The 21,292-nt window shown below is 37.7% G+C and overlaps 1 protein-coding gene across 1 annotated transcript; it reads right to left on the reverse strand.

Annotated features, from left to right (window-relative positions):
- Positions 1 to 173: 173 nt before the first annotated feature.
- On the reverse strand, positions 174 to 21,114 carry LOC139944452 (4-aminobutyrate aminotransferase, mitochondrial-like). The gene is made up of 16 exons (XM_071941469.1): positions 20,792 to 21,114; positions 20,202 to 20,321; positions 19,407 to 19,507; positions 18,313 to 18,345; positions 15,229 to 15,346; positions 12,757 to 12,806; positions 11,020 to 11,100; positions 10,376 to 10,468; positions 9,169 to 9,231; positions 8,578 to 8,641; positions 8,193 to 8,341; positions 7,262 to 7,399; positions 6,419 to 6,586; positions 5,442 to 5,588; positions 4,332 to 4,443; positions 174 to 3,515 (listed from the first exon to the last, which is right to left on the reverse strand). Exons 2-16 carry the CDS (start codon positions 20,287 to 20,289, stop codon positions 3,397 to 3,399), a joined length of 1,524 nt encoding a protein of 507 aa, XP_071797570.1. The 5' UTR covers positions 20,290 to 20,321; positions 20,792 to 21,114; the 3' UTR covers positions 174 to 3,396.
- Between the last annotated feature and the right edge of the window lie 178 nt (positions 21,115 to 21,292).

The following is a 21,292-nucleotide window of genomic DNA, read 5'->3' on the forward strand; positions in this document are numbered from 1 at the left end:
ACGACACCCATGCACAAAAGCAATCAGGAATGTAGCCATACTCGGAGGTCCATTACGGCCATAAAACTGTGCTCAACAAAAAAGCATTGGAAACTAAATGGCAATTGAATAATCATGATTATTATGACTTGAAACAATGTTTATAGAAGAAATAATAAAGATGAATGGTTATTTTCAAGGCTTTTGAAGAAAGATTACTTACTCACAATAGGAACTTTCAAAATAATTTTATCTTTATTTAGATGTATGGTGATTTTGGAATTCCAAAACGACTAGAATGTTGTCCTTCTTCCCCCCTCCTTTTTAAGGCTGGGGTGAGGATAGAAGACCTAATTAAAAGGTAAAACAAACACATGATATAATATATATTTTACTTCTTTATTCAGCCAATGAGTTTTATGTTTATTTTGATTTTGTATAACCGCTTGTATACAATCGTTTTTCATATCATAGATTGATTGACTTTATTTATCATTTAGATATTTATTATTTTATTTATTTAGTTATCTTTTTCATTTCTTTTTCTTTGCTTTTTTGAGTTGGGTAGGATCAAAGACATGATATTGTCTTCTCTTCCTTATGAGCGAACAAGTTTAACTAGGTTATTCCAAAGCCTCAATTTCAAGAAGTTAAGTGCTAAGAAATCATTTGCAAGTTGCTATTTGTAAAATTACAGAAGTTTGGAATAGTAAGTTTTTACTTATTATTTTCATTTTGTTGAGTGGGGGAAGAATAAAAACTATTAAACAAATTATCAAACTTAATTTTTTCTTTATTGAGCAAATGAGTTTAACCAGGACTCCTTACTTGTATTTCTGCCTTGGCAAGAAGTTAAAATCCATTATTTCAGCTGTTAAAAAATATATATACTTATTACTGATTTGACTATTTTAAAGCCATTGGACCCTTTCGGTAAACAGTATTTTCCAAAGCCCACACTTCGTGTATCACAACTCCTATATCAAATAACAAACCTGTGAAAAATTGGGCTCAATCGGTCATCGGAGTCGGGAGAAATAACGGAATAACCCACCCTTGTTTCCGCGCGTTTCGCCGTGTCATGACATGTGTTTCAAATAAATCCGTAATTCTCGTTAACGAGAATTTATATTGTTTTGCTGTTTTCTCAAAAAGTAAAGCATTTCATGGACTAATATTTCAAGGGAAGTCTTTCACCATTGCCTTCTGTAAACCCTGTAAGTTATTTGTAAATCTGTGAACTTTTTTATTTTTGTCTGAACCGAAAGGGTCCAATGGCTTTAAATAAATCCCTTTTTACCACTAACTATTCTGTGCATTATTTTGAATTGCATTATTACTGATTGACTGAATAGATAAACAAATCCTATACTTTACTTAGCAGTGCTATTTTATGTATACTACACTGGATAGTTGTTATTTTAGTGTAGAACTCGCAAAGTTTCTTTACCAAAGAAAAACACTACATTTCAACATAAGTTTTACAAAAGTTGGGTGAACAAAGAGTGATCAAATCAAATCTTGATTGAATTCCAGCTTAAAATATTAATTTATTATGTACTAGGTGAAAAGTGTACAACATGGCAAGTGATCGATTTTCGTAATTGATTTAGTAATCGATGATCGAAAGACAAAACACAGAAACAAATAGGTTTATTATTTTGGGTTTCATATTATTTTAAGTTCTGATTGTGTGCAGTCATATAGCTTTAATCTTATTATATAGTGTAAAACATCTCTCAAACTGGTGGAATTCGTTGGTTAATTATAATTTCTGTTAATCAACAGGGAATTATTATTTGGAAGTGGGAAGTTATAACTATTATTATTATCATCAAAAGTTTTGGGTTGCATCTGAGTAAGATTGTGCGACTTCAGAAGTTTTTAACGCTATTTGTATTTCTATACTGTACAAATTACAGTAGACTACGTTTTTTATTGAACACAATTTTGAGTGATTTACTCTCTCTGCTCATAATATAAACAAAAAGGCAGCAACAAGGCCCAAATTCATAAAGAGCTGCTTAAGCAAAAACTATTACTTAACAACTTCTGCTAATCAAAAATAAACAGGATCCCAGTCACAGATTTTACATACGAAATTGTACTTTAGCTGGTAACCTTAATCTGGTTAGCATGTCTGTGATTAAGCAGCTCTAAGAAAAAAGATCCTGTTCATTTTTACTTCCAGCCTCACTTTGATTCTTCTGGGAGTAGAGCAAAATGAATTTTGAACAATTTCAAAAACAAACCAAAACTCATTCATAGTCTATTTTCCAGAATTATAATCGCAAGTTGTGGCAGCTTTCTACACCATAAAATATTTCTTTCTCATGTTTACTTTTAAAACAAAAAACAAAGACATTGCATAATATTACATAATCATTAATTGTGCATATTTACATTTTGTAAGCATTTTCTGTTTCAGTGCATTTAAGTGTCTTCTTCCATTGAATGAGACATAGGAATGGTAAGATATACATTTGAAGACTTTTAAATAAGGATATTTATAACGCAAACGATTCAAACGGGACATTTTCTGTTTAGAAGTTTTAACAAAACGATCAAACAACCCTCAATATGAACTACACTGCTGGCAAACATTCTCCTTATTTCCAATCCACTTTGTCTCTACAAAAAAACATTAAACAACTTCTGCTTTGGCTTTCCAATGATACTTGATCCTCCAGTCTAGGAAGGCCTAACTTCATAAAGCTGTTAAGCATAGATAATTGCTCAGCACAAAATAGCTTGCTTAGCAGAATCAGGTCATCAGCCATATAACACCATGTGATCTATACATTTTTCTGAAGCAGCATTTATGAAATTGGGCACTGGGTTTGAGTTTCAAGACCAACAAAATTCAATGGTCATGGTCAACATGGGTTGTGGTGTTGCGTCCCTCCCAACAGCCCCACTAGAGGGAGCTAGCAGCCCGTATAGCTCAGGGGGAACCAATCCTTGAGCCGCTGAGTTATGGGAAGCGGCCACGGACACTACGCAATGAGCCCATTTTCCGTGCTTGCACTTCAAGCCTGGATCAGCTTGGGTTCTCAGATTTCCCTTGCCAGCCCTAGGCTTTGTTCCTCTTTCCACGGTTGAAGCCGGGAATTGTGCACCAGAGCCATCCGATCAACCTGCGGGAGCACCCAGTTCCATGTGGGAAGATAGCTGTGAAGGGGACATGTCACTCAGTGTTTCCCATGTTTGGGTTGAAACCGGCGACAAAAACCCATGCCTCCGGGCCCAACCCCTGAAGTAACCAACAGCCCCCGAGGAGCTACCAGCTACCCTACGGGCCGATAGGCTCCAGTGCCTACAATTCTCCATACCAAAATAGGAGCCCAAAGTATATTGGCTCTAAAGGACAGGTATAGTGAAAAGTATAGAACACTGCCATCTTGGTGAGATACCCAATCACAGTTGGCTTAAGACGTCATTGAAGGTATCTATGGCGATATCAACGTGGTGAGGCTGAAAGACTAGAGATGGCCGGAATCTGATGGATTGTTTGCCGCACGCTCCCATGATAACGCCTGCAGGAACAGAACAAGATGGGAAAGATATAACAAGACATAATTCAATTATACATAATATGCTGTTTAAAGAATGATGAAAATAGATGGGTAGGTAAACCAAAAGGAGAAGGGAAAAAGGAACAGGAAAAAACCCAGAGTCCAGTTATTGTGGCCTGCAGTCTAGTGTTTTTTCAAACAAATACTTTGGAAAACTATCTTATGGACATTTAAACTTTTCGAAACTTGATGTGAAAGTTCAGCAAATAAATGTTTATACATCAGTAATAAATCACAAAGGTAAATTTTCAACAATTTTGGCTGAACAAAGACAAATTGAATAGCACTCCACCAATTGAGCTACCTAGCGCTAATGTTGGCAATGTCCCTATTTTGTCAATATAGACAACAACTCTTTTTTGTAGTCATTGTAAAACAGCAGTTAGCTTTGTAGTATTACAACCCACAAGCTTGTGATTGCAAGTCCTGAAGCTTTGCTCATTCTGCCTCCACTTTATGGAACAATCTCCCAGATTAGATTATCTAAAAAACATTGACTCAATTGTTAAGTATAAGATTGCTTTAAAGACGCACTTATGTAACATTTAATTCATCCAATTTGTTTGTTACCCAGTACATCTTGTCTTTGTATTATGTTGTGTTCTTCTCAAGAGAGCTTAGGGACATGTTTTATTACAATGTGTTATGCCCTATACAAGAATGGTTGATTGTTATTATTATTAGACCACGGTGAGTTTGAGCAGTCGACTGCTCGGCCACTCCATGCCACAAGTAGACATTTCAGAGCTAAGAGCCATAGTCCATATACACCCTTACCTTTGTCCTTAGCCATGCGTACTATCTTGGCTGCAGTGTCTCCATCGATACTATCTATAGCTGCATGGGTTCCCATACCACGTGCTCTGGACAAATGCTGAGGGTATTTTGCCTACAGATGCAGCAAAAGCATATTATATATAAATTTATTGAATGTCTTCAGTGCTTTATTGTGAATATAGCAGACCTTTATCACGCTACGCTTTTTGGTCTTACTTGTTGAATTTTCTCTCATTTAATGATTTTTTCTTAATGAAATCAGCCACTACAAGTTCAAGTTATTATCATATTTCCTCGGTATGTTCCGTGAAACCAAACACTTTTTGTACCAAAACAATCGTACACTGCTCTGTAGGTGTTTGGCATTTTAGATCATTCCGGTCCAATTCAAGTTTTGTGGTTCATTATTACTATGCCAAGGCACCCCTATATGAAAAATCGGAACACTAAAAACTTCAGCTATTTTGCAAGCTTTTGGGGTTCCTCTATGTTGCAAACATTCCTTCTGGGTGACTCATCGGAGTTCTGCCGATTCCCAGGTGAGCAAAGATTTGGAAGAGTCCATTGTATATTTTGTTATGCCTTCTAATTTTTTCCAAGAATTTTGTTCTGACATTGCATCATCACAACAAACGCAGATGATTGGTCATTCAACCAATGGGAAACACTTTGTGATACAATCTTCCTGTTTCCAACAAGATTGGGCATGGAGGGTAAACATGGGCAGAACTAAAGTTTGTTAATCCTCATGCTTGAGTGCTTTTTGTTTCAAGTTTAGTGCACAAAGGGTTTAAGTTGGGGTGCTTATTCCTCTAGTCACACACAACTTCCCGGTGACAAAATTAATTGAAATAGTCGTGTATAATGGTAACAATATTGATTGCTCATTTCTATTGGCTTACCAGTCAAAAGACTGGCATTCTCCAGAGGAAATTAATAGCGTACTGACAATCAGAGCATACTGATTGAAACATTGAGTCGTTAACCTCTTTTCAGAACCAACACTACTCAAAGAGATATTCACATGGTGCTACCGCAAACCTCTCTAAGTCAAAAGACAACAAATTGAGATCAAAAGTTTGACAACTAAAGGTTGAAGTCGTAATTCACCTGTAAATCCTCAAGTCCGTCCATAAGGTGTTGACCAGATTCCCTTGCCAAGTCCAACAGACCCTCCTTCTTGATGACGTCAACCACGGCAGCTAGCATCAATAACTTGGGAGGATCTCCCATCCAAGTGTTGAATACTTTACTTGGCTGAAATGAAACGCACATAATAGGTAAAGCCCTGTTCATACTTACTGTGAATTCGAATTTGAAGGGAACTTGTTTGCGTCACTGCTGCCCATACCGTGTGCCTAAAAAAATACTATACACTTTTGAAATGGCTGTCGAATAAAAAATATGACTCTTGGGGAAAAGGTTTGTATGTATGGATGGCTTATGGATACAACTTTCATATTAGACCAAAAAGTCTGAAAATAATTTATGCTTGGGTGAGCACTGCTCACTGAAGAATAAGTAGCCGACATCTTGGAGTGAATTTCTTCTAAGGACTACCTCTCACAAATTGTAAGGCTAATTGCTGCACAACCTAATTTTCATACCCTTTACAAAAGTGAGCAGTGCTCACCCAATCATGAATTATTTTCAGACTTTTTGGTGTCATATGAAAGTTTAGTCCATAAGCTATCCATACATCTAAACCTTTTCCCAAAGAATCCTATATTTTTTATTTGGCAGCCGTTTCTAAAGTGTATTGTTTTTTGGAGACACAAAAATTTGCTTTGCATTCGCAGGAAGTATGACCAACGCAGGCTAAATGCAAAGAGGAAATTTCAAAAAAAATTCCAGTGAGTTGACTAATTATAGGAAAACCATTCCAATGGAACAAGTTATATATGGTGGCACAAATGTGTGCACAGAAGCTTCCATAATTTGTAGTATCTTTTCAAAATTTGTATTGCTTACTTGTTTCGCCTTCCAGAAAGAACTAGGGTCGAAACCTCAGGCCATTAACTGTTTCTTTTAGCTAATTATTAATCTGATCTGTTTTTGTGTGTGCATCTGACACTTTTTTAACTCACCCCATCTACGGCAAACTCCTCTTTGAAATAGTACCCTCCAGTGAGCATCTTCTTACTAAAGACAACAAAATCTGGAGGTTCTGGAAGATTCCATGCCTCATGAGCCCAGAAGTGACCCGTAGTACAGCAACCTGTTTGCACCTCATCAACGATGAATGCAACACCATGCTGGAAAAGACGTGTGGTTTAAAACATTTTAGTTTTCTAAAGGAAATACATTGTCTCAAATGAAAAATAAACTACAAGGGAAACTGACCAGGTAAATTTCCCTTTATATTTGTGGGGAAAAAAAGAAAAAACATTCCCTTAAGGTCATCCCTCTTCTGCTGCTTCCCAGGTTGTGTCGTACAATGTTGGTGTTATCACTGGATATCTTCGTTGATGAATGGTTTCTGACTTGCACCCCGAACAAAGATATAGAGAGACCACCAACATAAGGGCTAGATAGCTTAGTTACAGCACTGACAAGGTAGTCAAGAGGTAGCCGGTTCAAGTCCCACTCAAGGAAATTGTTCTTTCTTCATACAACTGGACTTTTGAAAAATTGGAATTCCATCGGAATAGAAGTTGTATTAAATAATGCACTTGAATACAGGATACAAAAATTACCTGTACATAATTGAAATGTTGAAAAAAGAAACCAGGCAAGGCAAAAAGCAATAGCAGCAAGCTGGCAACTGGTGTCAAAATCTAAAAGCCCTGTGGGCAGAGAATTTACAACTAGAAATAAAAAGGTGAAACTGAAATGCAGTAATCTGAAATATACTTTTGTTGTTCGGAGAGGAAGAGAGACATTTGTAAAATATAAATCTAAAACTTGATATATCTTTGCAAATCTTCTACCTCTTTGCATATTTGCTGGAGTTGATTGAAGAAGTAAGAGCTGGCGTGATTATCACCACCTTCCCCTTGGATGGGCTCGATGATCAATGCTGCAACATCCCTCGTCTTGGCTCGACTCTCCTCAATCTGCCTTGCAACCTTCAAGTATCATAAAAGGAACAATGAGGAAGGACAAAGGTCTCCGAACACCTGGGCCCAGTTTCATAGAGTTGCTTAAAGTGGAAAATAATGCTTAACAATTGTCAAATAAGCAGAAATAAGCAGGATACTAGTTACAAATTGTACACGTGACATTATAGTTTAGCTGGTAACCTTATTCTGGTAAGAATAGTTTTGTTGTGCTCAGCTACTTTTTTTACTTAAAGCAGCTCTATGAAATTGGGCCAAGGGTACACGACTAAATATTCCTGTACATAGAGTGTCTGCTAGAAATGAACCAGCTGAACTTTCAAGTTGTTACACTAGAGGGTTTTCTGAGCCAAAAGAGCGCGGTTTCAATGCCCTGCTTACCATACTATTCTGTGCTTACGGACCATAGACTTATACACTTTAACAGGTGCTTAAAGTGCATGAGTTCTGCAATAATAAGAAGTGCTATGAAATTCGGCCTATAGATCACTATATTAAAAACTAAAGATAGGAGCCCTATTTAGCAGACAACTTTGCTAAACCAGTTTTGTGCTGAGCAAAGGCAAAGTAAATGCTATACTTGACTAGGGTAGAATTCAAACCCAAGGCATGCCTTTTAATAAATTAATGGTGTGAGTCCCCTCTCAGCCATCCTGGGACAATACACAGTTTAAGAGTCAAAGTAAGTAAGACAATTGACTAGAGTAGCTATAGTAAAACCCTAGACCATCCTGTTTAATAGCTTGATGCAAGTCCTCTCTCAGTTACAGAGTTTAAATTGTTTAAACAATTTGAGTTTTACCTCCTTCAGACATCTGTCTTCCTCTGCTCTATTCTCAGCTTCAAAATCCTCAAGTGGATACTGTAGCCTTGGGAAGGGGGCGCAGGGCCAGTCCATGGAGGGGATGTCAAGACGAAAAACTGGCTTGGAATGTGTCATAGATAGGCAACCTTTGAAATAAAAATCAGCAAATTATTTTTAACATTATTGTTTTTCGACCAAAACGAGGCTCAAAGGCACTCTTGTTATCGTGACTACAAGCAGAAAATATCTAAGATTTAAATAAATCAGGGTAATTGAAGGTGCATGAAGTAATGTTCCTCTTAAAATAGTCTAGATTGTAGGATGGAGGGAAAAGCCTATAAGATGTAGGGGAAAGGTAAGGAAAACAAGGTTTATGACTCACCGATTGTTCGCCCATGAAAAGAACCGTCAAACGAAAGAACTGTGTATGGGGGACAGCCTGGCTCCTGGAGAAAACAAAATACAAAAATAAAAATAATAGACAAGGGTCAAGTTCAACAATCTATATACAGATTTGTTCTGCTTGAGGGAGCAGTCCTTGGAACAGTTGCTTCAAAACTACACAGACAGCTTACTAGGAGGGTTGACTGTGTACAGATAATTCAAAACCACCTTGGGTGATATTGAATGGTCTGATGACAGTGGGAGGTTTTTTTAAACCCCTTTTAAGGACTAGCTCTTCCTTAGATGTCTCATTCTTTTTAAGAGGTTATAAATCTGTATAACTTTTTGTTAAAATTTACCTTCGATTAGGAATAAAATTTGTGTGATGAAAACAAATGTTTATAATAATCTCTGAACAGAAATAGAAAACAAAAAACTGGAAAAAAACATTCAGGACATTTCATTTAAATTAATGTGCACTACTAGAAATCTCTAATAATCCCAGCAACCTACTAAGTGTAAACTCCACCCCACAGAGATGCTAATTGGCATATCGGATATTAAAGTATTTTGATATTAAATTGCTTACCTGACCGTGCAAGCAAGTCTCCAACTCCTCTTGGGTCGGTGGATCACCGCCTCTTTTCTTCCTCTGCAAACGAACCAACAACAATTAAGAAAGTGACATCTTCATTGAAACTGGTTTGTATCTAAGACAATGAAATATGGAAGGGCTGGGGTGGTGGGGTTAGGGTTGGCTGGGTGGTGTCATTCAACATCATGGTTTGTTTGTCTTTTTGTCTGTCTGTCCGTTTCTGTGTCTCACCCTGAGTTACATCAGTGTCGGCTTGATAGTTTTCTCATTGGGGCAGGTTCAATGTGGTATGTCTGTTTTGTCTTTTATTTGTCTATTTGGCTGTCTCCCTGCCCCCACTACTCGTCCTTTATCATAATAACGCCTGCTTGATTGTGTTGTTGAGGAAGGTTGTAAACATCATGGTCTGTCTGTTTGTCTATTTGTCTGTTTGTTAACCCATTGAAGCAGATTCTACACAGAATAATCTGTTGGTTTGTCTATTTATCTCTGTGTTACTTCTAGTACTCGGCCCTCACCCTGTTCCACATATAACAACCGTTTGTTCGTTTAGTTGTTTAAAGGTACTGGACACTATTGGTAATTACTAAAAACATTTGTTAGCATTAAAACTTACTTGGTAACGACCAAGCTGTTGGTAGTATAAAACATTCTGAGAAACGGCTCCCTCTGATTTAACGTAGTTTTTTAGCGAGAAGTAATTTATCAGTAAAGTATTTGAATTGGTCTCGAAATCAAGCATCTGAAAGCACAACTTCGTGTGACAAAGGGTGTTTTTTCCCCATTATTATCTTGCAACTTCGACAACCAATTGATTAAAAAATTTCACAGGTTTGTTATTTTGTGCATATGTTAAGACACCAAGTGAGAAGACTGGTCTTTGACAATTACCAAAGGTGTCCAGTGTCTTTAAGCAGGTTCAACATATAATGGTCTGTCTGTTTGTCTATTTGTCAGAGTCTCTGCCTGTACTACTCACCCTATAACCCTATACCATAATAATGCCTGCTTGATGGCATTCACATTGAGCAGGCACCACACATCACGATCTGTCTGTTTGTCTATTTGTCAGAGTCTCTGCCTGTACTACTCACCCTATACCATAATAATGCCTGCTTGATGGCATTCACATTGAGCAGGCACCACACATCACGGTCTGTCTGTTTGTCTATTTGTCAGAGTCTCTGCCTGTACTACTCACCCTATACCATAATAATGCCTGCTTGATGGCATTCTCATTGGAGCAGGCACCACACATCATAGGCTGCACATGTTTCAAACCCTTAGGAGCGACCTGTAAATCAGAAGATCAACACGACAAATAGTGATTGGAATATCCCCAAGCCTATCCCACCCCAAAAACAATAAAAAAAAAAAAACTGATCATCACTTGAAATGCTGGATGAAAACAGTACAAATTTGATGGTTTGGAATTTGGTTGATTTACTTCTCGTCATCAAGCATTGAGATTGTATTTATACAAAACATTTCTCTGGGTTTTGTTTAGTGTCGAGAAATGTTTTATATTAATACAATTTAAAGGGAAGGTATAAATTTGGTGTTCACTCTTAAAATCAATGGTTATAAAAATTTACTTTGTAGAAGTAGTACAGCAGCTTTCAATAGTTAAAGTATTTTTAAAGCATTTTTCCCCCAAATATTTAAACCTGAGAAGCGTTACTGACAGTAATGTCTCTCAGATTGTGTACACCAATTCCAAAAAGAAAATTTGATTTCATAAAAACATAGTATAGTCTTCATTCCACTTGTTTTTGAGTATTTTTGAGTATATAACCATATGTGTGACTTGCAGGGTTTATTCTGACAGGGGGGCCATCTACTTACCGATAAGAGAGCACGGTCCAGGGAAGTGGGGAAGGAACTTCCAGGGTAGACTCCCAGGGCAGGCCTATTCACCATGATGTGCTGCCAGATTAACAAACAATAAAAATACTTGAACTTTCACACTCTGATTTGCCAACTCTTAATCCATATCCAGGGTTCACCCTTAACACTTTGTAGCCTGGTGTCATTGTCTAGTAACAAAAAGCTACCGGCTAGTAAACACCACCTCTCAACTTGCCCTGTGTGGGCTGCTAAAAACTGTGCACCCTACAATGTTAAAAATGCTCATGAATATTTCTTCCGTTCGGATGTGAATAGTACACTTTTTAAATGTGTTAATTTATTTTTGAGTGTTTGAGTGTAACTCCATTTGCCTATAGTATTGTACAGGTTGGGATGCATCAGAAAGATACATCTATGACAAATCCAGTTTATAATCAGGGCTACTAAAACTTCCTGGGGGCAAGTTACCAGAGTTTATTAGCCCGGACATGTGGCTACTTAGCAAAAAGTATAAGAGCAAAGTCTGATGACATATATTTAAAAGAATTCCTTTTTATCATAGTGCAGACATCTTCAGTTAATTATCCTGTCCATTGTACAGTGTAAAGTACATTAGATTATCTAATTTGATTTGTTATCAACCTGTATCGCCAACCCAAGTATAGACTTTGTTTTACAAAAAGTTAAAAATCAGAATGTGTGGGTTTGTGTGTGTGCATCTGGCATGGTCGTAGGATGCAACAGACTAATGAAAGAATAAATGTATTGTCAAGTGCTACTCAGATTATGGTTATGAGCTCATTGCACTGTACCAAAACTGTACCAAAAGCAAACTTGCAACTACAGCACCGATCCAGTAGGCTCCTCCCACGACGCACATGTGAGCAAGAAAACGTGGGGCTCTCCAATGCCTTTATGCACAACTCTGCCGCGCACGCTACGATACTCGTACGCATGTCGGACATTATTTGTCGGACCTTCGTTGCATTGTGATTGGTCAATACGCAATGGGGCAGAGATTAGTGGATCGGTCTATTTCATGCTAAAAGTTGCTAAGCTTAAAGAAAAAAGTATTTCTCAACAGAAACAGGTTACTAGCCAAAAATAAGCCCCACTCAATTGTTTGCTTTTGCAAGACGTTGTGCTTAAAGGGAAGGTACAGGTTTGGTAATTGTAAAAGACCAGTCTTCTTACTTGATGTATCCCAACATAAGCATAAAATTACAAGCCTGTGAAAATTTGAGATAAATTGGTCATCAAAATTGCGAGAAAATGATGAGAGAGAAAACACCCTTGTGGACGAATTTGTGTGCTTACAGTTGGAACTAGAAGTTTTTATATTTTAGTGAGAAATTACTTTTTTCTCAAAATCTATGCTTCCTCAGAGGGAGTAGTTTCTCACAATGTTTTATACTACCAACAGCTCTCCAATGCCCGTTACCAAGTCAGTTTTTAAGTTAGTATTTGTTTTGAGTAATTACCAAACATGTACCTTCCCTTGAACAGTTTTATTTCTAGCATTTTTTTCTAGGGTTATTAGCAAAAATTCCAAACGGCTGACCTACCCAAAATTTAAAAGCAATCTGAATGTTAGTTGTCTGAAAATATATCTAATTGGTTTTGCAGAGGCTGAGGGACTTTAAATGTTGAGTATTTTTGAATATTTAGCATTGGTTACTATGGGAGTTTATTTATGTGGTTCACCCCTAGCTCAGGGTGGAGAAATTCACTCACCAGATATTCAGGGTCTCTTAATGCATCAAGGATTGCAGGGTGGTTGTAACCTGCATGGTAAAAAAAAGAAGAAAAAAAGAAATAAATTCCTAATTATCCCATAAAAATTAAATCCACCAGAGTGAAAGGTATAACTTATTGCTGCATGTAGAACTTAGCGCATATTTAATTGCCTTGCAATTCATACATCTATGTTTATTTTTGTTTTGTTTCCCCTTGTTAGTGGTGAGGGTATTCGTTTTTGAATGTTATACTCCATCCCTGCAAGTACTGATACATTTGTAATGCTTGATTGTGGGTGCGTTCGTTTAGCTTCCCTGGGTCGACCCCAATGTTGCGTATTATATATTTTTCCAGGACGACTGTGGGCACACAATTACCCCACGTTCGTCCTCGAACCAGGAAAAAACCCCAGACACGTCACCACTAGAGCTTTCCTGTAGTGACGTCCCAGTGAACCTCGGGCCAGCCCCTTCAAACATCCTCAGTTGGAGAGGGCGCACTCGTAATGTAACCAATTATTATTATTATACCTTCGAAAAATAACAAAGAAAACACCAAATCATGCAGCAACACAAGGGATGTGTCACACTGTGGTTTTATGACTAAAAAGACTAAATACTGAAAAGTGTTGACACTTGCTCCTGTTAAAGGTCAGCTATTAATACACAAACAAATATAGAGAACCTGCACCAATGGTCACCAAAAAGTTGTGATTCTCAATTTGGAAGTATTGAGAAATTGATCCAATCAGTTAAATGTTAAAATGGAAGTCAAAAGTTCCATTTAACAATTTAGGAAAACAAACGTAGTGCACAATCCTATATATCTCATATGCATAAAATATACCTGGAAATTACCAAATTATGCATTCTGCCACCTGTTAACCTCCCCTGCCTTCCCCTACCTCTGTTATGAGGGCAACTGAAGAGATTGGCCACTCGAGGTCGGAGCCACTAAGAATTAGGTGGTCGACTGACAATCTTGCTGACCTTTCTAAAAAGCTTTGAAGTAATGCTCCCAGCATAAAATACACAATTATTCCAGAGAGCGTTTTGAATTTACATTTGGAGTGCACTTTAATGAAGGCAGATTGCCCACTTATAAGAACCCCTAACAATTATTTGCCCCCAGCAATATACCATTTTTTACACCAGCTAGAGTAAATACTACACTTCAATGTTAATTATTTCTTGCCTCAACCTTTGACTCACTCCAATGAGCCTTACAGACAAAGTGCACAATTATCATCAATAAATTTTTATGGACTGCTGTATTTCTTCTCTCGCAATATAAATGAATAAATTATTATAATTATTAATAAATTCACTAGTCTTAATTTGAACCTCACTAAAAGTTCACACTAGTTCCAAATCATCAACGAGAGAAATTAGTCTCATCTACATTGCTGACAGAGAAAACAAAATTGCAAGTCAGCATTGAGATGTGCTGGGCTTATTATTTATTGTTCTATTAAAAAAGAAGAAGAGGTAATTGTTGCCTCCTCATATAGTTATCGCAAATTCTCAATATTCTCTGAGATTTAAGATAACTCTTTCATAATAAATGCTTTGGTGATATCAGTGATTTTTCAATGAAAATTAACAGAAATATATTGACTTTGGAGTCAGAAGTAGCCAGAACCTTGCAAGTGCAGCAGACAAGGTCGGTGACTTGAATAATGTCAGTACACGTGAATAATTCAATTCAATTCAATTCAATTCGGCCCTGCTGATCAGTATGCCGTTGGAGCTTCCTCCAACAGGAGTTAGAAAGCATTATAACACCCCTTACTAGTATTCTCCCTGCTCATTGGTTTAGAGCGCGTCACATGACATGTCTTAGTTTTGCTAGACGACGGCCGTGTGATAGTGCGTCGGTTTGCCGTGCGCTAGTCCGAAGACTAGCACATGGCGTGCATTACCCAGACGCCCGTTGCGTGTACGAGGATGATAAATTAATAGTCTGTAACCATTTCGGATTGCACGACACTACATGCAGCACAGTAAAAGTTTTTTTCAGTCTGTATTCGCGTCGTCCGTGGATTGTAGCATGCAGGTCTGTAACTTAATAATAGTAGTACAGTATTAAGAAATGTTTGAGGTGTTATAAAACAAATATTGACTGCTTTTACTCGTGCAATGGTTAAAACGATGACTCCCTCGGTGATCCCTCGGGAAAATAGAACGCTCCGGGATCACCTCGGGAGTCATAGTTTTAACCATAGCACTCGAAGCAGTCAATATTTGTATACTAGAAGACAGTGTTTAACAGACCTGGAATTTCATCTTTTAAAGGGCAAGGTAATTTTTAATTTAAAAAGGGCACTTCCGTTGGAAAATCTTAAAGTCAATGGGAAACATTTGAAGGGGCACCAAGGCCAAGACCAGGGGCAACAGAGGGCATGGCCTGCGTGGCCTGCATGTAATTCCAGGCCTGGTTTAGAGTTCATTTATGAAACAATTGCCTTACCGACTGGGATTGAAGAAATCTGCATGAAGGTGTCTAAGAAGCGATTACCATCCACATCCACGATGTAGTTCCCAAGACTCTCTTTGAAATCCACAAAGTATTGAACGCCCCCAGTATTCTGATAGCAAATGGAAAGAAAAAAAAATCAAACTTCCTCGCCAAAAATGAGCAGGGTTTTGCCATAAACAATGTTCTGATATTAAGGCCCCTGAACAGGGTCCATTTTCATAGAGCTGCTGATAGTAGCTAAGCACAATCAAATATGCTTAACAGAATAAGTTTACCATCAGTTATTTTTGCTAGGCAGAACATTTCTAAAGCAGCTCTCAATTAAATAGAGCAGCTTAAGCAAAAAATTATGCTTAAAGGCAGTGGACACTGATGGTAATTACTCAAAATAATTATTATCATAAAACCTTTCTTGGTGACGAGTAATGAGGAGAGGTTGATGGTATAAAACATTGTGAGAAACGGCTCCCTCTGAAGTTACATAGTTTTTGAGAAAGAAGTAACTTTCCATGAATTTGATTTCGATACCTCAGATTTAGAATTTGAGGTCTCGAAATCAAGCATCTGAAAGCATATAACTTTGTGTGACCATGGTGCGACAAGGGTGTTTTTTCTTTCACTAATATCTCACAACTTCGACGACCGATTGACCTCAAATTCAGGTTTGTTATTTTATGCATGTTGAGATACACCAAGTGAGAAGACTAGTCTTTGACAACTACCAATAGTGTCCAGTGTCTTTAATAGAATAAAGCTACCAGCCAAAATCTATTTCCAATCTACAATCTGATGTGACTGGTATCCTGCCCATTTTTACTTAGCAGAAATATTTCAAGCAAACCTGCTTTTAAAAGCAGCTCTATGAAAGGAGACTTTTGAGATGCTGACAACGGCAGATATAACAGGTTTTGTGCATAGTTCTAAGCACGCACACTGATGGCGAGAACTGTGAATAACGACCGTCCAAAAGTCCCCCATTGGTGGACCCTGGTGGAAAGCAAGTCTCGCTTCCTGATGATTTATACACCCAGAGTAAAGCATCAATAGTGAAAGCCTGCAACTCTCATTTTGTCACACAGCTTGAGGAGATCGATAAATCCAAGCGGCCCCCGAGACAAGAAAGTGCATGAGTCATTGATTGTTAAATGAAGCATAGGGGAAGATTAATCGTCTTATGTGTGCATAGGGATTCGCTGTGGGGAATAATAATATCACCCTGGGCCATCACAACCTTCTTCCCTCCCCTACAGGGCCCAATTTCATAGAGGGCCTGTAACAACAAAATAATGCCTACAACAATTGTCTGCTTAGCAGTATTGAGCAGGATACCAGTCACAAATTATACAGGTGAAGTGGCAGTTTGGCTGGTAACCTTATTCTGATAATTGCTTTGTTGTGCTTAGCTACTTTTTGTGCTTAGCTCCACCAAATTGGGCCCTGCTCTACCAAAAAATCAAATGCAAAGCATTTACAAAAAATTAAATGAGCTCACACTATGACCCAATGACATTGAGTTGGCACAATCAGAAATGTGTAGAAAACCACAACAATATTATGCTTACACAAATTTAAGGTTAGCAGCCAAAATACCACGTGACAGGTACTTATCTGTGACAGGTATCCTGAGCACTAGTTTTTGCTTAGCATAATAGGCCTATTCAAGCAATCTTTTAGTCCTGTATTTGTGTCTCTATGTAGATATCCCAGCGTTACTCATATAATACACCGGACTTATTTTATGCAAGAAAAATAAAGAAATAATTTTTGGGGTTGCCACGAGGCTAGTCTGTTTACAAACATACATTTGCATATTTGCATTGTATGTATTTTACTGGAATAATTCTGAATTTGTTCAGCAGCGCTATATAGTGATATAAATATAAAGAAAAACACACAATTCACCCCCACATAATTGACCATTGTCATCTTCAAATGATTTTTTTCTTTCTTCTAATTATATGTTTTGGAAGAAGCATTTGCCACACTACAGCTGTAATTCTTGCACCCCTGGTTTTTGTCATTTTAATTTATTCCAGATTATTTGATCAGTCGTTCCCCGGGCTCCAAGTCTGTAAGTGCACATACGAGGCTGGAGAGTCTGTTTCCGAATACGCATTTGCATATATGCATTGTATGTATTTTACTTGAATAATTCTGAATTTTGTTTAGCAGCAGCGCTAAACCACTGCTCTGCTATCTTCCAAGGTTGTGCGATGTCTTTCAAGACGTTTGATGCATAATGAGACAATTGCATTACAGGTATTATACAAGATTGCTAGAGCTGATAAAAATAGTTGTAGACAGAGTATGCTTGTATGTGATTATGATCAACCCTGTACATGAAATGACAAACCTGTGAACAATTGGGGGATTAATATGCATGCCAGTCAGGAGAAAATAGTGAAAAAACACAAACAAATTTTCAGTTATAATTTTCTCAATTATCACTTCATTTAAGATGGACAAATTCCACGGAAAAATGGTTCTTGAATGAACAACATAATCACTATGTTTTGCAGACTTAAATCACTACAAGCTGTTTGTTATCCTAACCGATTTTATACCTTTAAGCCATGAAGGAGACTGAAGAATAAAATTATCCACAGCTTCGAAAATTGAATGTATACAGAAGACCCACTAATTGCTCCGTAGTAATCTAATTAGGGTTCTACCGCTGATCCTACTGCATGGGTTCTATTGATCTCAATGGACAGATGTACTCGTCTAAGGTCATTCTATTGTATGGGCTTTGTTTGGCCAGTGTCGGGTTGATTTGCCCTGAAATTTCACACAGATGAAAACACAAGTACAAATATCTAATACAGATTAAAGTCGTTTTTGCTTTCTCTTGCGATTTGTTTTTTTCTTGCAGCACCCCCAATTTCTCCACTGTTACTAATCATAATAAATAATAATAATAAATAACAAGAGAATTATAAAGCGCGTTTTTACAGAAATACAATGCGCTGAGTATAAAGAAAGCTACGTAAAAAGTCAGTTTATGGGCGAGGAGAGAACGGATGAGGGCAGCCAAGTAGACTTTGCACAATCAGTAGAAAAACAAACATTACTTACCTTTGTAATATTGTCCAAGTTCTTGAGCAGTTCCTGTCACAAAAAAGAAAATAAACAAATAACAGAGGTTTGAAATATGTTTTCATTAGAAGAACGCTCACCTTTATAAATGGGGTATGTTTAATTGCTAAAATAAGAAAATGGTAGGCCTATGTGTACAATTGGCAATGTCTCTGGAAATGAATGTCAGTATAAACCTTGTGGTTAGATAGCTTTGGATAATATAACGCATTTTGAGAATCGTTTGCTGCAGTTATGGAAAAATATATCACCTTTCATCCCCCAAAATTTGAATTTACCCTGGTTATACTCCTCAAAGTGTGTTTTGTGTTCATTTCCGGCCTTGAGATAGCAAAGGCATGCTTCAAATGATCCGAGATCAAATCGCAACATTTGCCCATATCCAATTATTTAGGATATAAGCTTTCCACCTAATCTACAGTCAATGGGTGACGGCACTTGCCTCATACCATAGAGAAAGGACAACATCATACCAAAATACTGAACCACACACCTTTTAATAGATGTTAAATTTGCATCGGGGATAAAGAATATTAATTTTTGGTTTTTACCCATATACACCAATGTGTGTAGCACTGTATACTCAGTACTTTCCTGAGTCCTGTGAATTCTAGAGCAGTGTCATACCAACTAGACCACCGAGATTGCCCGGTAGCTAGAGGCAGTTCGAATCCTATGTTTTAGCAGCGGGTACTGCAAACAATTTAATAGATGTTAAATTTGCATCGGGGATAAAGAATATTAATTTTTGGTTTTTACCCATATACACCTTTTGGTTCACCAAATTGTAATTGTTATTCTTTGTCTCAATGCAAATGCATGTCTCTATGGGTCTACAAGCTCTGCTTCCACAATGGATCTCTCTGCAGTGTCATATTTATTTTCATCTTGATATGTATGTATTCTTTGAACTGATCGCTCTTGAATGTTAGTGTCTTTTATTTTTGGATACTGTGGAAATCAAATGAACCTTGAACCTTGATGGCTTCACTGTGTCTAAAACCAGAGAAATTGTTTTTTTCTTTCTAGGACCCCCAGAATCCCCTGGCACTTGAACAGTATGGCCTGTTTACCTTTGATTTTGGACCCGGGATGGATGTCCGGATAAGTGGCTCCTCATACTCATTTGGAATAAGTTTCCTGGCTGCAGCATCTGTCGAACCCAAATGAATTCCTAGCACAAACAAAACATCAAAATATGTAACATGAGTGTTTATCTCTTAAAATTGTGTTTGCTTTTATGAGTACTTTAACACTGAGTCTCTTGAGATCATGTTGTAATTAAGTATGAAATTTGTATCAATGGTTCATAGAAATATTCATTGTGGAAGGTTGTCATCTTTGGAGAGAATCTGTTTGGAAAAAAATTAATGGCCTGACGTTTCCACCCTAGCAGAGTCTTTCTCAAAGACTAAATGACAACACAACAAGTAAAAACAGGTAACTAAGTGAAACATAAGCAGTGAAGAGGCCTGTTTACCTTATATTTTATATAATATGCATGACAGTTTTATTGTCTGTGGCCTGATGGGGAGTCAAGTGCAATGGACTCAAGCTCTGGTGTTTCTGATCAACAGAGTGTACAAAAGTCTCAGTCTAAAGGAAGTGGAAATGATGCTCACAATCCCTATGGGTTATTGTGTAAACCTAAGCATTCCAAGATTCTACTGGCAGATTATCAGCCATACCCTACAAGGCCAAGGTTTTGCATTCACAGTGATTGCATACTCAACATTTTCTCACAGGTGGCACACACAATTCTTCAATTTGATTCTGAAATGGATGAAACAATTGCGTACAAAGCCACAAATTAATTTAAACAGAGAAAAAAATAAACGAAAGATCAATAAAAAGGAATTTTAATTCACCTCGAGAGCATCTTGCTAGTCGAGTTAACGGTCCTGTCACAGCATCAAGTCTGGTCCCACAAGAAATAATCTTCAGCATGACGGACATCTTCTTTTAAAGCTGATCTCCACGAGATTTAGCTGTGGTGTACAACATGTTTTGCAGAATGGTTAATGTTGATTATAACTGGATACTCCTAGAACTATTTAGTTGCGATAATGTAACACTCCTCCTTCTGGCGTCTGGAGGAGGGTTATATTTGCAACTAAAGAACTATATGAGGTTTGTTGCGATAAAGAGATGATATTGGATCGAACCCGTCTCATGGAGACGATCGATAGCAGAACGAAACTCATACTAGTTCCATGCTAGGAGTAATAATAACTGGACAAAATTGTAGTTGCATTAATCGTAAACACTCCACCCACTGTGCGCTACTGCACCGGTGTGCCTGGAGACTGGAGGTTCCAATGATCGCATTCGAAACTATGTGTATGATTTTCCTTCTCCATGATTCAATGAATTAGAGTATCAATGCCACTCGTTAATATAACAAGTCATTAAGTGACATTGTATGTAATTGACAACATTTACTGACAACAAAACTCACAACAAATTGACGTCAGTGACTGTTCACTAGCACTTCACACATGCAGCTGTATTCACAGAGTGTAGTCGTCAAGGACTGATAGACGATACGGCTATCGAGTTTGTTCATATTTTGTTCGCTTCAGCTCGTCCCACCATCATGGTCCCACGGCAGTCAACTCGTTGAAAGAGGGGATTTTCACTCAAAAGGCGATCTTTTGACCCATGTACTTTCCTGTTGTTTACATAACCTGGCCTTGGTTTGCACAATCTCGAAGCAATACTACGGCAAGGCCTCCTGCCGGCTCAACACGACTGAAAATCCCATCCTCTTTCGCACGCACCCTGTTGTTGTTGATATTTTAAAAATTATCAACTGCACGTGCAATAATTGTATTTTGGTGGGAGGAGCTGTTCCGCACCATTTGGGAGTGTGGGGGTTGTAATTTTTTTCCTGGGTCTTGCCCATACAGGAAAATACCGTTAAAAATGCAATCATTACAACTGTTTGATCTTATAGCTG

Source organism: Asterias amurensis, chromosome 11 (genome assembly GCF_032118995.1).
Source record: "Asterias amurensis chromosome 11, ASM3211899v1".
In the NCBI taxonomy this organism is placed as follows: Eukaryota; Metazoa; Echinodermata; class Asteroidea; order Forcipulatida; family Asteriidae; genus Asterias; species Asterias amurensis.